The sequence below is a fragment of the Mus caroli genome, chromosome 4 (assembly GCF_900094665.2).
Source record: "Mus caroli chromosome 4, CAROLI_EIJ_v1.1, whole genome shotgun sequence".
NCBI classification, from domain to species: Eukaryota; Metazoa; Chordata; class Mammalia; order Rodentia; family Muridae; genus Mus; species Mus caroli.
Window position 1 is genome coordinate 29185931 of NC_034573.1, and position 24192 is coordinate 29210122.

The window sequence follows — 24192 nt, forward strand, 5'->3', positions numbered from 1 at the left end:
AAAAAAAAAGAAAACAAAACAAAACAAAAGCTTTCACATGGCCTTACTTCATCCTCAGTAATTCTGCCAAAGAATATCCTGTCACCTACATTCTAAGTGACACTGAAAATATTTGAGAAAATGAGCGTTTCCCCAAGTTTTCCTAAAGCTAGGAGTTGCCGCATGTGCCCATGAATAGCTGACTGATCCTCTCTCATCTGTTTAAACTTCGGTAACAGTTTGGAAGAGACTTTTGGATGTGGGTATCTCAATGACTTGAATGTTGCTTGTTTACAAGAGCCGCAGTCTGTTTCGATTCTCCAGCATCTTCTCAGGTATGAAGGTCTGTTATTAACAAGTCTGATAGTAAATTCAGTCTTAACTAAATTAAGAGCATTGTTGATTTCTAGAGTCCTCGGTTCATGGGCTGCCTCCTGCCTCTAGGTAAGCCCAAAAGGAATCAGCCTTTTGGGGACAGATTGAAGGCACAGATCAAGCTCGTGTTCAAGGTTAATCCGAGTCTTAAACATATCATCACAAAGTGTATTGCCGCAATATGAAAGAAAAATGCACATTTTCTTAACACTCAAGCTAAGAGGCTAGCGTCACATAACAAATGACGGGCCTGTGCCCTTCATCTTTTAGGTTCGATGAGGTACTTTACATGTCGTCTCAGGACCTACAGCCGAAGCACATTGTTAGCTACCTCCTAACTCTAAGGTAAGCTTCTAATCTCCCTATTTCCTTTCAAAAATATTTTTAAGATTTATTTTTATTCGTGTGTGTGTGTGTGTGTGTGTGCCTCTGTGTGTGTGTGTGTGTGTGTGTGTGTGGTGTATGTGTGTACACACGCTTGTGCACAGGCATGCATGCTAGTTCACCTTGATGATAAACTCAGTCACCAATCTGGATAGGTGCTACATTGAGGAAAGAAATGAAAGCCCTTCCCTTGGAGGGTTTACCCAGGAGTGAGCCTGAGCTTTTCTCACCGCGTTGCCTCCGCCGCCGCAGCGTCTATCTGTAGCTTGTGAGTTACTGTAAACTCAGCCGACCCATAAACTGTTCTCCTGCAGGAGTCTGCACCGGGGCCTGTCTGATGCTGTCCTGTCTGTCCCTAACAAAGGGCTTTGCTCTCTACTTAACAGAAGAGAAAGCATCACATGGCAAAGAAATATAAGATACTTTAAGGAAGTCTTTAACCGAGTTTTACACAGGAGGAAACATCACCTAACTCCAGCTAGCCAGAGGCACTCAGAATAGCAAGCAGCACTGCAAACACAGCATTATCGAGCAATATCCATATGTTCTTTTCAGCATTTATTGTGGATATTTATTATATAAAGTCTTTTGTCATATCTGCTGTTTCCAGCCTGCATTACCCTCTGGGTCAGGGACATGGAAGCATGCATCATTTAAAATGAATGCATAGCTTAACATAGCTTAGTCTGGTAAAAAATAATTACCTGGGAAGTCATAGACAAGTAAGGTTGGTTGTGAAATTGTTCTCTTAAAGGCAGGTTAAATAAACAGGGTAAATACACAAATGGATATCTAGACTTTAAGTGACTTCCAGTTGTTTTAACTTGACTATAAGGTTCAGCCAAAGTTTCAGGCTCTTTGAATATAAGAGCTGTTGTCATACAAATGGTATCACTACATGTGTGATTCCTCTGGAGGCCACCAGACCCTCTGAAGCTGGACTTACAGGCAGTTGTGTTCTGCCTGACATGGGTGCTGGGAACTGAACTCGGGTCCTGGAAAACTGCTGGAACCTCTATTTCTTTTTTTCATCAAAAGGTTTCCTATAAACAAATCCCCTGCCTTAGAAATTGCTTTAAGTTGTAGAAACTGTTAACTTCTCTGACGACTAGATTTCATTTTGTTTATTCAGTGATATAAAGTAGTATCATAGTAATGGACAGTGGCATAGGAAGTTACAGCAAAGGGACACGTGGGTTGTCAGGAAACGGATACACTTTGGGGAAATCTCATCTTCTCGGGAGGAAGCAGCAGGTGTTAACCAGGAGAAGCAAATGCCTGGGAAGTAGGGGAAGGTCCAGAGTTGAGCAAAAACTACAACTCTAATGATGAGAGCAAGCCTTGGGCCTTGGACAGTTTTCAGGGTGCTTGGTTGATGTTACTGTTCTAAGAGAGACAACAAAATCACATAAAGCTTAGGGAGCGAATGAATTAGTCAAAGCCACTGGCTGAAATTTCATGGAGGTTTGAATGCTTTTACTTGAAGCAAGTCTAAAGAAAGGACATTTTGCTTTTTACTCACCGTTTACTGACATGAGAGAATACTGCAGCTTTGTTCTTAATTACACTTTTTACCTTCCCTCCCAGGTTGTGTTGTTTGAGAAAGGATCTCACTGTGTAGTGCAGACTAACCTGGGATTCACTTAATCTTCCTGTTTCTACTCCTAATTACTGCAGACCTACCCCCGATTCCCTTAGATTTAAATAGGTTTGATTGTGTTTGTTTTGGGTTGATTTTTTTTTTAATTTTCTACTTACATATAAAGGCAAAACCAAAAAGTGAAATGTCACTTAATAATTAAATGACAATCATGTGCATTTCATGGCTCATTGCTGCCATGCCTTCACAGAAGATTGCTTCAAGGAGTGCCCAGTGTGTGTACACTGAATGAATAACTAGTTTCTATCCCACCTCAGTTGACAGGGGAACGGGCACGCCATGTCATACTTGTAAGGAAGTACTAGTTATTCGAAAAGCATGCATCTTTAAAATGCTGGAATCACAATCTTAAAAGACTTGCAATTTGGTAGATGCAAAATTCAAATCTGAAGCTCTAGTGTTTTGCTGTATTACTGACAAGCAAATGCATTTGATTCAAACTTCAGATAGCTCTAGTGACTCTGGGCTTTAAAGTGTTGGATTAGGATTCCTGGGACAGGAAGTTCTTGTTGGTCCTCATTGTGATTTCTCTCTTGCTTATTTCAGTCACCTTGCAGCTGTGGCACATAAAACACTCCAGGTGAAAGCCAGTCCTCCTGATGTGGCTGGGGTATGTGAAATTGAATGTCCTCTAGGTAACCATGTGGCAGCTGAACCTAATATTATAAAATGTTAGTACTAAGCTTTAGGAATTTTCTGACCTATCTCCTGTTATTTAACTACAACAGTATACTTTCTGACCTAGGTAATGGATAGACTGGGGCTGTAATATCAGTGTTATTATCAGTGTTTCCCAAACAGTAGACTATCAAATACATCTCCCACCGGCTGCTGAAGTGGCAAACTCAGCCTCTCCACTGCACATCGTCTCCACACTGCTCTTTCTGCAGGAGATGCTAGAGTGTATTCCCCTTGCCTAGAGTATGCCAGGACTGTGAAGCAATACTGCTACTTTAAGTTAGAATTACTTCTAAAACCATTCTTTTTTGCTTATGGCTAACATATTATTGAGCATTTAATCATTCTTTATTTTGTAGGCCAGACTTCACCTTTTCAAAGCCGTCCGTTCTGTCTTAGCCAATGGAATGAAACTTCTTGGAATTACACCTGTATGTAGAATGTAATTTCTAGATAAATATGTTTTTTATGCAAATAAGTTCTAGTTGTTATCAGATACCTTGCTGTTCAGAATAGAATTTAAAGTATTATTCTGTCCCAGAATGTGTGTAGTAGTGTGTTTGTTTTGGGGTTTTTTGGGGGGAGAGGGTTGTTTTTGAGACAGAGTTTCTCTGTGTAGCCCTGGCTATCCTGAAACTCACTCTGTAGACCAAGCTGACCCTCACAGAGATCCACCTGCCTATGCCTCCTGAGTGGTGAGATTTTTTTTTACCTTTTTTTGATTCTTTGTGAGTTTCACATCATGTACCCCAATCCCACTCATCTCCCCATCTCCTCCAAAATAAAAAACACACAACAACCCCAACAAAAGGCATAGAAAACATCTCATGGAGGCTATAGTATGTCACCATGTGTCCCACAGTATATCCTTCTGTCCACACAGCTTCACCAGCAAATGTTCATTGCAATGAGTCATTGGTCTGGCTTGAGACCTCTGGCTTCTGTGACACCATCAATATTGCGTTCTCATTGGGTCTTCTTCTGTGGACAGTGGGTCAAGCCAGGAAACTTGGTGGGGTTGAGTAGGTACAAGACCTGGCATCAATGGCACCCACCTGAGATGGTAGCTATCTCCCTGCTCCCTACTAGATTCCTGGCCTGGAACACATGACCACATTCCCCACATCCCGTCGGTCACGTAGCCCAGAGCAGAGTTCTCCATGCTAATGAGGTATCTAGAGACCCCAAGGGTTGAGCCAATAAGGTTCGCTTACTGGGCATTCCATCCTGCAAAAGGTACTTCATCTCTGTGGTATGTACCCATTTTCCACAAAGAACAATCAATAAATAGTTTGGAAGCAAGAACTCTCTCTTCCATCGAGAACCACTGTGGGGGGTCATGAAGAAGGTCTTTGCCTACAGAGCCACAGTCTAAGTCTCCCACAGAAGGGCCCCTCTGTGCTCCCAGACAACCACTGCTAAGCTAAAGACAATTGCAAATGAACTAAGCCGGAGTTCCCCATTTCCCCTGACTCTGGGCTCATTGTTGTCCTCAGCCCACGGTGCCCCCAACTCTATTCCCAACTTCCCTCTACCCAGCAGCACCTTGATGACCAGGAGTTTGGGAACCTCAGGTCTTGTGTTTCTGATCACAGGCCCCAGGAGTCAGGGAAGCCCAGCTTCAGCCTCCCACATCCTAGGCTGTTTTCCCACCCCCTTAGTGGTTTCTTGGTGCTTCACTGGAGCCCAACACTGGACAACGGTAAACACAGACTAGCGCTCTATGTTCAGCCTGCCCAGCAGAGGGACAAAACACAGACCCACATTCTCCCAATTATCCTGTTGTTGCCCTGTGTCATAGAGATCCTACAGCTTTGGATCAGCAAGGTCTGCCCTTTCATATGTCCCAACTGTTTGCAGATGATACAGATTTTGGAGTGGGCCTTCTCAGCTCTGGATCTGGGCCTGGGTGGCAGCACAGCTGGTCAGTGTGCTGGCTCTTCCTTATCCACACCACCAGAACAGACTCTCCAGTAATGCTCTGGATAGACCATCCAATGCTGCCATCAGCAGGCGGCAGGTCAGCTCTCTTACTTTAATGCCAGCTCACCCATCTCCATGCCTCCAGTAGCCAGCTCCCCCAAGTGTTGCCGCCTGTAAGGAGCTGGGCTAGCTCTCCTGCTCTCACACCCTGGAGGCTGACTCACCCTTACCTCTGCCATCAGAACCATTTCCACCGTGTTGCCAGGTGAGATGCAGGGACTGCTCTCCATAGTGCTATAGCCAGTGAGGGGGCAGGGCCAGCTCTATCAACCACCACAAGGTGGCAAAGGGAGAGGAGGGAAGGGGGTATCACACCCAGTGGGACCAGTGCTCGAATCACTCTTGCCTTCAGGGCAGGCCCATCCTAACTCTTGCACCAGGGTAGGCACAGCTGTGCTTCCCATGACAGGTGCAGGGCTAGCTCTCCCAGCTGCTGCAAGTGGCAAGGGAGCAGGTGTCACCGCTGCACCCACGCCAGCTCACAGCAGACAAGTGGTGGGAGAGCTCCTCCTACATTCTTGCCCTTGGGGCAGACTCACCCGCCAGTGTCAGCTCTGCAGTGCTGTACAGGCAAGCTGGCCTGCTCTCTCAGGTGCTACCTGGAACCATGTTGTGGTTTGAATATGCCTGGCCCGTGGGAAGTAGCCGTGGGAGGTGTGGTCTTGTTGGAGGGTCACTGTGTAGGTGGGCTCCTGAGTGCTGGGATTAAAGGCGTGTAGTAATACAGTTCTAATGAAGAGGAGTCAGCATGGGCCAAAGCCTCTGCAGTTGGAGTAGACACTGGTGGCGCACGCTTTTAATCCCAGCACTTGGGAGGCAGAGGCAGGTGGATTGCTGAGTTCAAGGCCAGCCTGGTCTACAAAGTGAGTTCCAGGACAGCCAGGACTACACAGAGAAACCCTGTCTCAAAAAAAAAAGAAAAAAAAAAATTGAACTGACAGGTGTGGTCTACCTCTTACTGTAGAAAGCATTTATCTGCATCTGTAAGTGACTTGCTAAGTTTCTGCTTAGAGTACCATTAAACTTCCGATAGAAACCAACCGCGGAATGGACATGGACATTTAGGACTTGTTTTATGCCCACTCTTCCTCTGCATTTCTCTGGAGAAACTTTCTCCTAGATCAATGAGTATTTAAGCTTGGAGTAAAATTTTACAGGGACTAAGCCTTGAAAATATAGCTCTCTGAAAAGATTTGTTATCCTGTAACTCTTCCCAAAAAAATCATTTTTTTGCTCAAGGCTTGTAAGAAAGAGATTCTAGTCTACTTGCAAACAAAGCCCTGATGTGATATAATTTCGTACATAGGAAAAAAAAAAAACATGTTGATACTCCTGCTTTACCATAATGACATGACCATAAAACAAAGTAACTGCACAAAAGTGATAGAAATAAGTTTATTGCTGGATTTCCCCATTAACATTATAGAAATATTTTAAAATCACTGAAAGTCACAAATTGAGAGCCCAACAGGTAACCATACTTTATAAAAAAGAAAGTATAAAAGCAGCTTATAAAATTTTCTGAAAAGTATATCAGCTGACAGCAAAGAAATAGGAACCAGACAGTAAATGGCACTAATGCATCACTAGAGTTCTCAGTCCTCACCCAGAAGTCAGTGTCTGAGCTATGAAGTAGATCCACCCTGAGGTGTGTTCAACTGTCTTACTCCTTCCTCACTCTGGGAAGAGAAGCTAGATCTTCACTGCTATGGGGACAAAGTACTATCCATGGACTAGAGAAGAAGGCTAGCCTTCCTCTCCAGGTACCTGAACAAGAGAACAGTGTGTACAGAAATGGCTTTGGCACTGTAACCCTCAGACACGGTCTTAAACCTCGTTGCTTGAATATTATAGTTTCACCTGATGCTTTCTGGTCCTGCATCATTGCCTCCGAGCTCTGTGCACATCACACTCACACACACACACACACACACACACACACACACACAGATACCATGGCACCTCCATGCTCTGTGTACAAGCTCGCTCTCTCTCTCTCTCTCTCTNCTCTCTCTCTCTCTCTCTCTCTCTCTCTCTCTCTCTCTCTCTCTCTCTCTCTCTCATATATAAAGTCCTTCATTTTGAAATAATGTAACTTGACAGCAAACACACCCAAATTAAATCTGTTTTAACGTTTCATTCAGAGTTTTCTTCTTGATTCTTATGCCATACAATTATTTTGTTGACATTGTTTAAGCTACCATCTGGGGTTGACTTAAGGCTCTAATTTATTATCAACAGTTTAAGTCCTTATAGGAATCTCTTGAGATTCAAATCACACACCAATGATTCTCTCTTTTGAAGTTGCTTCTTGTTGAATGGATGTAGTATCTTGTTTGGGTAATCCATAGAGATATATGGAAACACATACAAGAAGAGCTCCCAGTGCAAATGAAAGTGCTGAAAAGAGAAGAAGAAAAAGACTATGAAAATGATGAATTTGTGTAGGGCTCGAACACACACACACACATCCTGGGTATCATCCTTAAGAATGCTACCCATCTCTTTTTAGGCAGGGTCTCTCAGGAGCCTAGAGCCCACCCATTAGGTTAGACTAGGTAGCCAACAAACCCCAGGGATTCGAGTTTCATCTCCCCAGTACCAACACTGCAAGCATGTACCACCACACTGGGCATCTGTATGTAAGTTCTAGAGCTCCTCAGGTCCTCATGCCTGCCGTGCAAGCACTTACTGATTAGACATCTCCCCAGTCCTAAAATCCTTGTCACGGTGGGTTTGCCTACCAAGTTGTATGAGTGCTGTTTTATGAAAGGTTGTCTATTTTAAGGAAAAAGAAATATCAAGGGAATGGTAACATACTTTTCAAAAATATAATTAAGCTTGTCTTGGACTGATACAACAAAGGGATATATTAGTTCCCCTATATGATTTATAATTAAAGGGAATAGGTAAATATAAGTATATATGAATAGAAAAATAAAATGCAATATAATGTGGTTTAGTTATGATCCCAGAAAACTTAGTATAAAAGACAGTCACACAATTCAGCTTTCAAAATCCAATGACTCAAACCACTGAAAATTTCTGGATCAGTGATAAGGTGATCATTACATTTCCCACTACACTTGACTCGTCCATGTTACTCCTGAAAATTAGAATACACAAAATGTGTGTGAAGGCTAAAGTGCCTGCTGCACAAGCCTGAGGCCTCCCCTGCACTCACATAAAATGGGCACAGTGATGTACATCTTCAGGGCGCAGGGACAGGTAGCCAAACCAGTGTGGGCCTGCTTAGAAAAGAAGGGAGTGACTGACCAGGGTATCTTTCTATGAACTAAACATGTAAGCTGCATATGAGTGAGTCCTAATGCCACAGCTCTACATGTGACTTAGAACCAGACTATGAATATGAACTATATTACAATGGCCCAGCATTCACAGCTTTAAAAACGGGCATGTAGATAGCATAGTACTGCATGCCTGTAATCCCAAGGCAGGCAGTTCAGGAGGTCAAGGTAACCAGCCACACAGTGAGTCTCAGATCAGTGTGAGCTACATGAGAGAGCCTTCATCCCCTAAAAGGCATGTAAAGAAATAGCATCAAGCTACTGTTTCAGTCCACCTATTAAAAAGACCAGCTTTGAAGTCAAAGTGTGAGGTGGTTTACATCTTCATGCCTCCACAGTTCCCTGGAAGACTGCTAAGACACAAACAGTTTATATTGTTCCCAGGTTCTTCTCAGGAGCAAAGACACAAGGCTATGTTACACATAAGGATGTGCTACAACTACGCTTAAAACTTCACTCACCTCAGGTACAAAGAACATCTAAAATGCTAAGGGCTTGGACTTGTACAGCTTCCTCGTCATTTGCTAAAGACTGCTCTAAGCAAACCCTACCAGGAGACCTGTGACCTTACTCACATATGACAGAGCAAGTGTGAGACACTATTATATGATTTCCCCAAGGCTGCTGCTAATATTACAACAGGCAAGATTTGGGCCATACTATAAAATGGTTTTCTACTAATAATGCTCCTGTTTATCAGATGAGTCAATTCCAAAATGAAAAGTGTTTTCCTGCTACACAATATAAGCATTTAACAGATTTTCCTTAGTAGTTTACAGTATAATAATTGGTCAATGAAGAAAATACTACATAGCTTAACACCAACTTGAAACAGTAAGACATTGCTCCTTAAGTAATTGAAAAGCTAGATATATATGACATCTAGGAAGAAAACATTAGAGGGATTAGCATAGCAATGGTGCCACCATATCACTGTAAACTAGTGCACACTTACGTTCAGAACAGAAAGACATGAGGAAAATGTGTTGCAGGATATCTCATCATACTGTGAACCCCGAAAAACCTGTCTAGTTGTGATGAGACTTAGCCCTAGCACACACCTTTATTCCAAGAGCTTTCTGTTTACTGTGAACAAGATTAAACAGTCAACCACAGGTCAAGAGGAAAGAAGCAACCAGCTGACAAGGAGCGAACACAGAAGAAAACCGAGAGTGGGAAGAAGTCAGGAGGATGGGTATTGAGACGCACAGCAAGTAGAAAGGAGGGACCTTCAGTTTGGAGGGTTGAAGACAGGGTGGAGAACGGGTTCTCTTCCTTTTGTGTCACTGGCTGAGAAGGAAGGTTGGCTGGGTGCCTTCTCTGCCCCTCTGAGCTAGGTTTTCACCCCAGCATCCGGCTCCCAAGTCTTCACAGGTAAAACTGAACGATTGGGATTTTGTTAAAAAACAATTGTACCCAATGTGATTGGAGAAGAAAAAGCCCACCAACGTTACAGGAAGCAGAGAAACACTGCAGAGGACAGGAAACATCTGAAAGAAAGCCGCAGAGACATATGCCTGTGATCATCTCCAGAGGAAGCATCAGTTCTTCCGCTTTGGCGGGACACACAAGAAGACTCCAAACTGGTGGGAGCCTGAGACAGTGAGTCACAGTAAGCCACCACAAAAGACAAGTTTAATTATATAGACAGATCCCCTCCTGCATTAAAAAACAGGAAACTCCATTTCAGGTCTCTTGAGATCAAGGGTAGGACATGAGGGGATAGAAATACTACTTGAAAAAGCCATCACAGTACTCACTGCAATTGCGACCGCCATAATAAACCCCTCCCTACTTTCGGTTGCATTCTTGATATATTTCTTCTCCAAAAAAATTGAAAAAATAGCCATGAAAATACAAAGGCTTAAGAGACAAGAGAAAGTAGAAGAACAGGAAATGCTTAGGTTTGAACCTATGGTACTGAGTGAAATGGAGGATCAAGATAGACAGCCCAAAGACACTAGGTAAAAAGCCTGGTTTTCAGGCATGGAGCTGGGCATGGAATTTGAATCCCTAAATGTCTAGTTTATATGTAGATTCATAAAGATCTAACTGTACATTGATAAACAGAAAGGGCAAATGAGATTAGCGGAAAGACATCAGATTGTAGAAAAAACTGATGAATTAGATCAACTCATATACTTTAAAGATGTTTTAACATCAGCTTGGAAGTCAGGAAATGTGTTAAAAATCCCAGTACACAGAAAGACAGCAATGAGACGATGCAGAAGCTCCTCTTCCATGCATGAGGACAGTTATACAAACTGGCTGAAAAAGGACAGGACACTGGTCAAGACCTTAAGACTGGCAAACCTTAATGCTGAAATGGACTGCTGCTGAAGGAGAGATGATCAGGACTGCAGTTAGGAAGGCTCCTCACATCAATGGAGGATGCTCATAAGGACATTCAGGTTGCTAAGACTGTGGGATTGATAATGGTTTCTGTTGTAATAGTTGTACTGTTAGATTTAAAACCTTTCCTTCTTATTTAGACAAAAAGAGGGAAAGGTTACAGGACATTTGACCACACTGAGAACCCCGAGTTTGTATTGTTTACTGGGGAAACCTGTTTCTAGGTGTGGTGTGGTTTAGCTTCAGGACACACCTTTAATCCCAAACAATGAAGGTAAAGTTAGTTTGTAGAAGGAAGCAGCCATATTTGAAAGTGATGTCTAATTGAGTGGCAGCAAAGTGGTGAATCAGAAAGATTTGATAAAACACAACAGGACAGAGGAAAGGGAAGCTGCTTAGGTGGCAGCACAGAGAAAGAGGGAACGAGGGGCTGGGGGGCAGGCAGTTTACCAGGAGAGTTTTACAGACACAGGTTGAAGAAAGCTAGACAAAGATGAAGACAGGATGACAAGGAGCCAGATTAGAACAGATTGCCAGAGCTAGTTTGAGGCCAAGCACAGCAAAAAGTCAGAGACTGAGAGAGAATCCAGAGTGAGTCAGTCAGCTCGGGGAGGAGTTTGAGCCAGACCAGCTGAGCCGACCAGCTAACCAGATTCAGAAAGAGCTAGAAGGGGTGAGCTTATTCAGCAGTCAGTCTCAGAGGCTGAAACCATTCTAGGCCTAGATAAGATTGTACAGCAGCTAGAAGCTTCCTGGACTGGGCCTAGGTTAGCAGAGAGAAGGTAAGCCTCAGAGATGGCAGTTGTTAACACCAGGTGAATAAAAGATACAAAAGCAAAACTGAAAAGAAGCTTCAAAATAGGCCTACACAAGTCAGCTGCTACTGAAAAGAATGACTTCCCTGAGCACCTATTCACACCACAGTGCTCCCCAAGGATCCACGGGGATTGGATCTAGTGCTCCCCTCTGATACTGAAATCTCCATGTCTCCTGTATAAAACAGTGCAGCATTACATATAACCTACATATGCATACCTTTCCCTACAAGCCATGCACAGGTTATGTAAAATATCTACTATAATGTTTATCCTATATAATTATTTATATGCCTGAGGAATTATGACAAATATACTCATTCAGACATATAGTTTCTACCTAATATTTTCTATTTGTAATTGTATCCACAATGCAGAAGCCATAGTTACATGGGACCAAATGCACAGCCTGACCCACCCAGGGCATCCTGTATCTTAATACTTAAGGGAAGATGGTCCTAACTGTTAAATAACAACAGAGTGGCCCTCTCAGCATCGCCTAGAATAGAACCTTCAGACTTAAGCTCTAGGACACAGGAATGCTGTTTAATCACCTTCCCAGAGCTGCAAACTATGGAAGAAACTGTAACAAAATTAAGACTACTTTTAATGAGAATTGAAAGAGACCATGAAGTGAGAGGTTCTTCCTTGCTAACAACTTAATACAAACGGTGACATACTTATCTGTAATCCAAACAGTAGGACTGAAGCAATGGTAGAAAGAACAATGGCTGCGGCTGCAGAGAAGCCTTTCATGATGTTGTCTGTATACTTCACCACCACAGACGTGTAGAGGCCTCCCACACTAGCAAGGACTTGGGACACAAAAAAATAAAGTCTTAACACTAAAATCATTAAAGCATTCTATAGCTGAGATGGTTTTCATTCCCAGAGATGACGCACTCATTTACCTAGGGAAAGGAGCAGCTCCCCTCAGAAGCAGACATCCGAGAAGCTGTACTGAAGCTGACTATACAACACTGTTTCGTAGATGCTTAGAAGACTGTGTGCACCACCACTAAATTACATACACTTATTACTAATACATTAATTAGGTTCTTTTCATTGTGAAGGTAAAATTTCTTTTGGAAAGCATGTCATTAAAAACAAAGTTACATACATATTCCAAACTAGTATTCAGGTATCAGAGGAGTAATTCTAAATTGCTTAGGTCAGATATCTAACTTAAAAATTAAGCCAGGCGTGGTGGCGCACACCTTTAATCCCAGCACTCGGGAGGCAGAGGCAGGCGGATTTCTGAGTTCGAGGCCAGCCTGGTCTACAGAGTGAGTTCCAGGACAGCCAAGGCTATACAGAGAAACCCTGTCTCAAAAAAATTAAAATTAAAACTAAAACAATCCACCAAGACCTTTTATTCCTGGATACTTACAGATGACAAACCAGACATAATATGTATAGCCATAGAAGAATCCTTTTTCTTGAATTTCAGCTCCATCTGACAAGTAGGTACCAGCTAACGTCACAACGATCCCTGACAGATACATCTGAATGTTTCTCACCCAAAGGGAAGTGTCTGAACTCTTTAAAACTTTTTCAAAATAAACTCCTAGAAGAAAAGAAATGACATGGAAATATTAAATAAACTAATAGTCTTCTGTTTAGAACATGCCCCAGAGTATTATTTGGGGAATATTCTTAACATTAGTTAAATACAGACTTGTTATATAGTTTATGACTTGATATAATGAACATTAACAATTTGCTTTTAGAAAAATATAGATGAATAATTAAGAGGAAACTTTATAAGCTATACTTGACAAAAGGTTGTTAAACAATCAAGAACAGTTTCTTCCCTTTACCAAATCGCTCTATTCCTTAATACCAATAAAAGGTTGGCTGTGGCCATCTGTAAGCTACACTATTAGAGTGCATTATCCTACTCATACCCCTTTAATAAATGTAGGAATGATGTGCCTTGCTGTGCAAAGTAGCTGTATAATCACTCAGATCATGACTTTTCAATGATATGACTAGAAGTTACTACAACTTTCTGAGTATAGCTGTTCTTCGTTGAAGCATGTCTATAGACGACATCACATTTGTGTGTATATGTATTTTTCCTGCAGCTGGGGATAGGGGTGGGATTCAAATTGTTTTTCTTAGAGAAAAGGGTAAAAACCTTTTTTTACCCCTAAAAAGTCACATACCACTATTTCAAGTTTTAAATTTGAATGAAGGCATGTTAAACAGGGACGTTGGAGATTTTGTTTAAAGACATTTTATCAGTTAGAGGGGTGGGAACTATAATTTACCAACTAAAAAGTATAATTAAAAGAAAGATTTCTATATTAATCTTTATTTTGAGACATGATCTCACTATGTGGCCCTGGCTGGCCTAGAACTCACTATATGTAGACCAGGCTGGCTTTGAATCTGCCTGCCTGTATCTCTCAGGCCCTGCTACCAGACCCCACAAAAATACGATTGATATTAATGAGACTATTTTGGAAAGAGCCAGACAAGAGGAACAAACATAAAATAGATATTATAATTCCAACTTAGACGTAACTAATCTGTCACCTGTCACTTAAGGACAGGAGGACTAGTAAGCACCTCTGTCTCCTCAGTTGCTCAAAAGTATTTCTGAAAATCAAAAGATTTTTTTCAGTAATTAAAATGTTTGTTTCTATACATTGATTTTTAAGAATAAAAGTTTATCCTTGTACTATGGTTAGTTGTATGTATTTTTAAAGTCAGCCTTTTCTCTTCTCCTATAAAACATCTTATTTCAAAAAGTATTTTATTTCTATAGCCTTCCTGTGTTCCTAGTAGAAAAGAAAAAGGTACTCTTGCAATAGGGAGAAATAAAAAGATATACAAATATCACTAATACGGTCTTTACCAAAAAGCGCTCTTGAGTTTCATACCTTTTGGAGCTATTTCTGCAACACATCTCATTCTTACATTACGATTCATATATTTCTTATCTTTTCTTAATTCATTAGAGGAGTGATTGTCCCTAAATGACTCCAAACTTTCCTGTTTTCTTGATTTTTTGGCTGTTCTTCTTTGATAGTATGCTGGCTAAGGTAAACTTCACCCACCTCCTCTCTAGTCCATAGTTCCTAGTCTGTTGAAGCAAAGGAAGAACTTGAGGTTATAGGTAAAAGACCCTCTGAGCTGGTGGAGCAGTGGCCTACAGCAGCAGAGACAAGCTTGAAATCGTGAACTTTGGGAACTGGGACGTTCCTTCACAATCAGAGTCCATTCACTCTCAGTTCTTGGCTAAACCAAGACGGTCAAGAATGACAGAAGTACATTCTTAACTGCACTTCTGAAATAAGTCAAGTCACATATTTCCTGGGGGAGGGAGGAAATAGCTGGCACCAAGCAAAATAAGAAAGAAGTTAAAACTGTTAGGAAAAGCAGCTGGGTGGTAGTGTATGCCTTCCATCTCAGCACTCAGGAGGCAGAGATGAAAGGATCTCTGTGAGTCCAAGCCAGCCTGGTCTACAGAATGAGTTCCAGGACAGCCAAGGCTACACAGAGAAACCCTGTCTCGGGGGGGTGGGGGTGGGGGGTAATTAAAAATCAAAAGTATAAAACTTGAAGAAAGTTACATGATAGAACAGTGCTTTATACAACTTACCTGCAAATCCAGAGCACAATACAGCAATAGCTATAGCACCAAAGCCTAACAATGGATTCTGCGCTACCTGCAATTGTAAGTTTTTAGAAGTTACTTTTAGTAACTGCAAACTGAATTCATCCCATAATCCCAACAGATGACTACAAATATACATGTTGCCAGGCCTAGTGATACACACCTTTAATCCCAGCACTCGGGAAGGAGGCCAGCCAGGGGGAGGTATATGAAGACCTTGTCTTAACCACAACAACAACAACAACAAAAAGCCCACATTATACTTCTACTAGAAGTACATTCCACATCAGATATAGCTATTATATAAGAATGATGCAAGAGCAAACAGAATGAAAACACCAATTTTCAAATTAACCAAAGCATTTAAGTTGAAAGCATTTCTTGAACATAAAGCTTTACATAGTTGACCTAATTGTTCACTTTAATCTCTGCTTCTCCCCTGAACCAAAGCATAAGTCTGGACTGCAGAGTCCAGCAGACAGCAAGCAGGCACAATCAAAGTTTCCTCTTTCCCTTTTCCCTGGGTGGTAGCCAGAAGGTAGCAATCCATATTTAGGATGGGTCGTCTCAATGATTCAACAATTCAAATAATCTGATTTTTAAAATCCCATCCTAGCTAAACAGACAACTGAGCTTAGCCATCAGACACCATAGAAACAGATCCTCCAGCTTAGTCAAGCCTTCAGTTGACTACAGCATTAGCTAGCTCAAACTAGAACCATCTGGTTAAGATACCCTCAAGTACTTGACCCATAAAACTTAAAGCCAAATATTTTAGTAAGCAAGAAAAACATAAAGCTAAACTAAAAGAGGTCTAAAGATTGTATAGCCCACAGACTCTCCATGCCAGAAAACCTAACAGTCAAAAGAAAGCTAGCAAGGGACAGGAATCGGAAAAGGAAAAAAAAAAAAAAAATCAAGTGCATAACAATAACCATTTCAAAATTTTTTAAGTTCCTAGACCAGTTTGTTTTACTCTCTCACATTCAAAGAAATGTAGTCTGAAAAAAAAAAAATTACAACAAAACAAAACTGGATTCCAAAGCCCTTTTATTTCCTGCAACCCCATTAAAAAAAAACAACAACAACAAAAAAAAAAACCAGCTCCACTTTTAACACAGGTGAATGGTGAGCCAGCTTTACAAATACACAAAATGTTAGAGGAAGAGACGGAGGAAAAAGACCCAAAAGGAGTCTTCTTCCATAATGAATAGCAGACTATCTTGGCAAAGCTAACAGCAAACAATCCAGTTATTTAATTCAGACCATTGTTGAAAATTGAGACCGTTTCCTTCTCTGGACTCTCGAGGGTTTTGATGATGCTCTGTGGTTCCTGATTCTTGTCAAGTTACAGCCTTCAATCTCAGGATAACAAAAGTAGGAAAGAAACAGAAATTTGGAAAGCCAGGCCTAAGAGTCTGAGCTCCAACTTTCTAAGTTCTTAAAATATTCTTAATATAATTCTTAACCCAAAAGGTAGCCCACTGTTACAAGGTGGTAAGGAATGAATGTATGCAAAAATTCCTATCCACATGGTAGGTATTCCACAAAAGACAACTTTCTCGTCTGACGAGATGGGTTTAAATGCAGATACTGGTTTAGTATAAACTATCTAGACTACAAGTTCAAACAAGGTGTTATATAATATCAATTGAATATAACCACAAATGGATCGTATGCTGAGCTCACAGATCTCTAATATTAGAAACAAAGGAATGGTAGCAAGCTATGTCCAATACGATCCAGGCAGGATCTGGAAATAGAATCAAGTTTTAGGGCATACTATGGAACGACGACAGAATAATACATCTGGAAGCAAAATACTGGGCAGTGCTAAGCCAGGGCTCGGGAAGTTTCTCCCTAGAAACCAGACCACAGAAACAAACAAGCTTAACTGGGGAGAGAGGACACCTGAAGAGTAGGGATGTGACCTTACCCTGGAACATTTACAAGTCAATCCTAAAAAATTAGTATTTTCATCGTTATGACATAAAGAACAATGACTATAGCACTCAAAAAAAATTCAGTTAAGTACCTTCCCAGTCAGCGCTGAAACCTTTACATAAAGGGCTGCCTTCTAACTGTTTTCCTATCCTCATCAGAACATGTCCACTTACATCACTATCACTGACAGTAGGCATACTGCCAGGGACTGTAGGTTGAAGGAGAGTAAACACTGGATGGAGAAAGCCTTACCCAACATTTCCAAAAGATGACTTAAAACATCTAGAAATTCCCATGACAGCACGAGAAGCCTGCAGTTTTAGTCACAGGTTTCCTATTAACTATCTTTGGGCAAGCTACCTCAGCTGATTGGACTTAATTTCTTAATGGTGGTTTAAATGAACATCCTTCATAGGCTCAGATATTTGAATCGTAGTCCTCTGTTGGTAGCAGTCTTCGGTAGACTTGGGAAATGTGGCTTTGAGGTAGGAAGTATGTCAGTTCAAGCTTCAAGTTGGAGCTTCTCCAGCCACACTGCCTACAACTGTTACCTACACTCCATCATCATGGACTCAAAGCCTTTGAATAAATGCTTCCATACATTGCCTTAGTCCTGGTGTTTTATCACAGCAATAGAAAAGCTACTCATACGATTTTGTTATCCATAAAAGACAAACAAAACAGGAGGCATATACGGAAGGGTATCTTCTGTCATTAATATATTTCAGTACTTTCCTTGTAGAAACAGAAAGCCAAAATACTAGCTACTCTTCTATTCCATTGCTGTGATAAACCACCATGACCAAGGCAACTAATAGGAGAGTGGTTTCCTTTGGGCTTCAGCCTTCAAAAGGATAAGAGTTCATAACCATCACAGTGGGGAAGGCAGGGAGGAGACATGGCAGCAGAACAGCTGAGAGCTCACATGTTGAGCAGAAGCACTAAGCACTGCAGAGAGAACTGAACTGGAGATGGTGCCTGGCTTCTAAAACCTCAAAGCCTGCTCCTAATAGCACACTTCCTCCAGCAAGGCCACATCTCCTAAGCCTTCCTCAACTGCTGATCAAGTGCATGGTCTATGGGAGGCATCTCATTGAAACCACCATATTATGATCCCCAGTAACTATGTCATTCTAAAGGGGGAGGGAAGCCCAACTATAAAGCAAAGCACGTTTTAAATCAAAAGTAAGATTACACGTTACGTTCATCCGAGTGACTGGAGGGAACAGAACAGGTGCTGTGTGAGAAGTGTCCTATTTTTACCTGTGGTATAGATTTTGTCTCTTACCACGACTTTTGTAGCTTGGGCTGGTTTCCACTGTACGAGTGTGACCCCACCACACAGCATGAAGACTGAAATCCACTGTAATTTGCTGAGTGTTCGATTTAACATTAAAACAGTACATAAAGCAGTGCAGGGGATCTTCAGTTGATAGGTCACCTACAGACAAAGCAACAGGCAATACATTCACCCAGCGTTAGGTCACCTACAGACAAAGCAACAGGCTTTGAAGAAATACCTCATCATTGACAGAATTAAGAAAATACTTGTGAATGTAGACGGTTAATTAAAAACTCTCCATTTAAACAAAATTCAATGACCTCAAATCCCAGATTTTCAGTTCCTGTATTTTTCTTTTGAGACAGGATCTCGCTGTGTAGCCATGGCTGGCATTGAACTCACAGAGCGATGGAATGGTGGGGCTAAAGGCATGCACTACCATGTCCCACAGAGCAGTTTTGAATCACTAACTGGCTTACCTGGTACACTGCTGCATCCAGATTACTCAGAGCTAGGAAAGCCATGTTGTTCTGCACAGCATACACCAGTGACGGCACACTCAACTTCGCCAGTTCCTTGGGGCTCCCCAAGACATTTTCACTTAGTGAGGCTTTAAATCTACCCAAACTGCCAGTTTCTCTTCAAAAACAAAAGAGGAGACGAAGGAATGGTGAGGCAGAAAACTAAGCAGCCTTTCACAACCTGGCGCTAGGTACTGAAGCCAGGCTGGGGCATGCTAAGCAGGTAATGCACTGAGCTCCATCCTCAACCTTCTGGTTTTGAGGCAGGATCTTACTCTCAGAGCCTCCCAGCTCCACCTCCCATGTGCTGGGATCACAGGCATGCACCACCATGTCTGTAGTACTCTGCTAATGAGAATCCTTCACACACAGTTAACTTTCTGATGCAATTCAGAGTGCATGCCTAAGAATTATGCCCGACTAGTTTTAGATTTATTAATAGAAACAGACCTATAATTTATTCCCACTTTAAAAAAAACACATTTCTACTTAGGGAAAAAAAGTATAACAATTAAGTAGGATTATGGCCAAAATCTTCTGGTGAGAGTTCCAAGAAATTTTAAGTCCATTAAGTAAAGAATATCAGGAGTCAGAACTGCTGACAAACTACTACCTAACCCTCTGCCACTTCAACTCTGTTGTGTCCAATGAACCTCAATACCTTTGTCACTGATCAGGGAACATACCATATCTTTAAATTGTCCTTCAAATTATACATTTAGTGCAAATTAGAGAAGGCTATATTGGTTCTACAACTCGGATCTGAAAGCGATTCTTATTTATAGATGTACTCAGTGCTGATTAAATGGGTAATAAATCTTTATATAAACACTCTCAAAATGTGTCAAATCTGTATAATTCTACAATAAATTTAAATAACTGATTAACCTCAATAAAAAGTAAACTATATCTGTAATGTACAAAAAAAAAGCCTATTGGTTATTGGTTATACATGGTCTTAAAGCCCACCCCACCCCACCCACCACCACCCAAAGAAGACTGCTTAATCTGGCTTATATATCTACCCAAAACCACCCATTTTCTTCTAAATATAAAAAAATTTATTTTATAGTAAGTATCAATATTCCTCAAAACATACTTTATCAAAATGGTCCTAAATGCTGTTGAGAGGGCCCTGAAAGGACCATATTCATGTTTACAGTGATCACAGCGTGCCTGTGGTGTTTATTAATATTAGAATCAACATCTGCAAATATTTTTATATTTAAATGCTGCAGGAGCGACTGCGTTAAGTTCTGGGGATGGCAACAAAATTTTTGCCCATTATATCAAGTATATAGTATATATACTATTTACTTGACGAACATCTTAACCAGAGTACAAAGAACAATATTTCAATTATTTTCTCCTCTGTAAAATTAAAACAACAACAACAAACAACAACAAGGGATCAAGTCAGGCATGATGGTTAGTTTTAACTGTCAGTTTGATGAATCTAGTATCACCTGGGAAGTAGGTCTCGATGGGAGATTTTCTGGGTTAAACTGCCTGTGGGCTTATCTGTGGAAAATCCTGATTGTGTTAATTAAGGTGAGAAGCCCCAGCTACTGTAGGTATGGTCATTCCTTCAGAAGGGATTCTCATATGTGCTAAGAGTAAGGAAGTAAGCTGGGTACCGTGAGCCTGTGCTCACCGCTCTCCTCTGAGTGTAGACACAACTGACCAGCTGCCTCTAGCTACTGCCACGGTGACTTCCCTGCCAGGACTGTGACCTAAATGGAAGCTTGAGAGGACAATTGTCTCCGACATTTATTTTGTGTGCCCTATAGAGTTTGTAAACACCACTGTTTACAAACTAGCAACTACTGCTGTATTGATCCTGGCTGTTGCCACTATGGTCTGTGTCTGATAAAGGTATAAAAGTCTAATTGCTCTCAGTAAACTGCCACAGCTTAAGCTTTGCTGTGGCCCCTCCCACCAGCTTGGTTTCATTCCTCACAGCCATCTCAGGTGGCCTTGCCCCAGTAAGTAAGCACTGTGTCTTCTGTTATGGAGTAGGAGAAAACAAGAAAGACACCAATGTCTGTGAGTGATGATTGGCATACATTGGAGAGAGATTTCTGTGTTCTGGTGTAAAGAATTTATGTGAAAAATGATCATGAAACAAGTATAAAAACTAAAGTGGAACACATAGTTAGTGTCTAGCATAATCCCCAGTGTCTAGCAGCTTCGTGCACATAACTGAAATTCACTAATTAGACCACATGAGCGTGGTCAAAGAACCCATCAATGCACTCTCCCTCACGTCTCTCTCTTTTTCTTCTTGAAGTTCTGATTTCTGGTTGAAATAAGTATTTTATATTCCAAGCAAAGTAGAAAACTACGATTAAAATCGGTAAGAATGGAGGAATCCTAAATTAAGTAAAACAGATATCATTACTTCAAACGTATAAGAAACTTATATTTCAGAGGAATAGCGGACCCACAACACACATCATCCATTACATAACACTTAAAGCAAAAGAGCCATATAGAGATTCCTGGACACCAGTGAGTTTGGAATTAGAAACTTCCTAAGTTTTATCACATTTGTTTACTTGGGTGTGTGTACATGCATGTTTCTGCATGCCACAATGCTCACCTATGAGTTAGTTCACCCCTCCACCCTGGGGGCCCAAGGGTCAAATGTGGGTCACCACCCTTTGCCATCTGTGGAAACATCAGGACAGCCCAGAAATGTTCTCCATTAATTAGTATAATTCTTTATTTGCATCCCAATCGCAGCAGCTTCCCCTCCCTCTTCTCCTCCCAGCCCCCACCTCACCTTACCTCCTCCCAACCCCACTCCCTTTCCCCTCAGAGAAGGGGAAGCCTCCCTCGGATATCAACCCTCCTCGGATATCAACCCTCCTTGGCCGATCAAGCTGCAGTAGAACTAGGCTCCTCCTCTACTGAGGCTTACAAAGGCAGCCCAGTTAGAGGAAAGGAATCTAAGGCAGGCAACAGAGTCAGAGGCAGCCCCTGCTGTTGCTTTAGGAGTTCCACGGAAGACCCAGCTGCACATCTGTTTCATATGTGCAGAGGGCCTAGGTCCAGCCCATGTGTGCTCTCTGCTTGGCAGTTCAGTCGCCGGGAGCTCCTATGGCCCAAGTTAGTTGATTCTGCATGTTTTCTTGTGGTGCCCTTGACCTCTCAGGCTCCTTCAATCCTTCCTCCCCCTCTCCCACAAGATTCTTCAAACTCCACCTAATGTTTCAGCTCAGAAAATTTTAATCTACTACCTATTTCAAGACTAACCAAATGAGTAAATATCTTGAGGAGAGCAGAAGCTAAGCTCATCAACACTGCGGAAGGAACAAGTACGGGTAATAGGGGATGTGAAAACTGGTGGTGCTGAACATAACCCTTCTGACGTCACTACGGTACCATGCAGAGAAACGGGCATACGTAAGTGTGTCTGCACAGGGGTACACTCCCTAGCTCTGTCTGCCTAGCTCAGCGACTGACTGTCAACCTTTCTAATACTGGGACCCTTTAATATAGTTCCTCAAATTGTGATGACCCCCAACCATGAAATTTTTTCATTGCTACTTCATAACTGTAATTTTGCTACTGTTCTGAATCAAATGTAAATATCTGATATTTGATCCCTGTGAAAGGGTCTTTGACCCCCAAAGGGGTCTCAATCCACAGGCTGAGAACCACTGGCCTCGAAAGGTTAGTATAGCAGCAACATTGTAATAATATCCACATTCCTGTATCTAAATAGAGGGAGGGGGAGATTTACAAAGGAACAAGGGATCCTTTTTTAAAAAACAAACAAACAAAACGGTAAATTCAGGTCAGGACAAGACCAGTAGGAAGTAAACCACTTGCAGGCTATAATCTGTCTAGTCAGTCTGCCTGCTTAGTGCTGCACTTCTCACATTCTAACGCTGATTGTTGGTGATGCTCCTGTTCAAAATGGCCCTGAATACAGTACTAGAGTAAAAAGGACCTACTGTTCTGTCTGAGGGATATATGCAATATGGAGAAAATGCATACAGTAAACAGGCGTCATTTACACAAGGGTCACAGTTAGCCATGACTTTAATGTCGATTAATCAGTAACATTTAATTCATGCATTAGCATCTCCTTACTGTAACAAAATCACCTCTAGAAAGTGAGGGTTTATTTTGGATCAAATTTTGGAGGTTTCGGTTAGCCCCACTGCTCGGGGCTAGACAGCTCATTACCTGAGGAGCACAGTACCCCACACCTGTTCACCTTGTGGCCGAGAAGTAAACAAGAGAAGAGACCAGGTCCCACACTCACTAGAGCCAAGCTGGGGATGAGGCCCTCAATAGACCACAGCACAAGCCTTTAGTGGGCACTGAGGATCATAACTGTAGCCTTAGCTTTTAAACTGAAACACACATAAAATGAGGTTACGTACTGATCCATTCTGCGGCACCTCGTCATAAAGAGCAGACAAAGAGGAAGACACTGTTCTTCACCCTTTTCTCATTTAAATAGTAGTTCCAAACATTTTAATAATTATCTCCAGAGAGAAAATTCTGTTGCTACTTTGAACACCAAGAAAAATAATTTCTCTTTTACATCTGAAAAATTATTTTAACCTTATGGCAACCAATTTTCAAGCAAATATAAATTCAAAATGTGAATCACTTTTGGCTTTTTTGTTTGAGACAACATCTCAGAAAGCTTGCAAGGAACAAATGTTTTCTGACTTTTACCCATCACAGTAAAGCACTGCTGTCCAACCTTTGTGTGTATCAGTGTGTTGCCAGAGTGGTGCTTGGTGCCCACAGAGACCATCAGCTAGAGCTGTACTGACAGCTCTAAGTTGACGTGTGGGTGCTAAGAACTGAATCAGGGTCCTCTGCAAGGGCAGCCGTCCTCTAGTTCCCGTCAGACTATTCTTACTTCGTCTGTCTGTGTGTGAATGCCACCTTTGTTTGTGCCCACAGATGCCAGAAGAGGGCATCACATACACAGCAGCAGCTGGAGTCACAGAAGGCTGTGGGCTGCCCAGCATGGGCACTGAGAACTCAACTGTGTCCTCAGGAGAAGCAGGAAGTACATTTAAGCTCTGGCGCCCCTCCAGGCCTGCTCTCCTATCCCCCAGGGGGTGGTCGGGCTGGGCTTTTTTTTTTTTTTTTTTTTTTTTTTTTTTTTTTTTTTTTTTTTACTTTTTTTTTTTTTTTTTTTTTTTTTTTTTTTTTTTTTTTTTTGTTGTTTGTTTGTTTTGAGGAAAAGTCTCATTATGTAACCCTAGCTAGCCTGGAACTCTAGATATAGACCAGGCTAACCTGGAACCCACA

The 24192-nt window shown here is 41.6% G+C and overlaps 2 protein-coding genes across 5 annotated transcripts in view; one reads left to right on the forward strand and one right to left on the reverse strand.

Annotated features, from left to right (window-relative positions):
* Rars2 (arginyl-tRNA synthetase 2, mitochondrial) overlaps positions 1-3628 on the forward strand; it is a 44163-nt gene extending 40535 nt beyond the window's left edge. Inside the window, exons 17-20 of one of the 2 annotated variants that reach the window (XM_021160241.2) lie at positions 219-314; positions 625-699; positions 2945-3008; positions 3436-3619. In XM_021160241.2, the coding sequence (XP_021015900.1) occupies positions 219-314; positions 625-699; positions 2945-3008; positions 3436-3522 (322 nt within the window). In that variant the 3' untranslated portion in view covers positions 3523-3619. Of the gene's footprint in view, positions 1-218; positions 315-624; positions 700-2944; positions 3009-3435 lie in introns of both variants that reach the window. The other variant, XM_029476759.1, reaches the window with a different exon arrangement.
* A 2804-nt stretch (positions 3629-6432) lies between these two features.
* The window catches only part of Slc35a1 (solute carrier family 35 member A1), a 24254-nt gene continuing 6494 nt past the window's right edge, over positions 6433-24192 (reverse strand). The window contains exons 3-8 of one of the 3 annotated variants that reach the window (XM_029476524.1): positions 18865-19024; positions 18392-18544; positions 15145-15211; positions 12925-13101; positions 12215-12349; positions 6433-7459 (exon numbers count right to left, since the gene is read on the reverse strand). In XM_029476524.1, coding sequence (XP_029332384.1) covers positions 7335-7459; positions 12215-12349; positions 12925-13101; positions 15145-15211; positions 18392-18544; positions 18865-19024 — 817 coding nt within the window. In that variant the 3' untranslated portion in view covers positions 6433-7334. Of the gene's footprint in view, positions 7460-8168; positions 8308-12214; positions 12350-12924; positions 13102-15144; positions 15212-18391; positions 18545-18864; positions 19025-24192 lie in introns of those variants that run through there. The other 2 variants (XM_021160265.2, XM_029476525.1) reach the window with 2 other exon arrangements.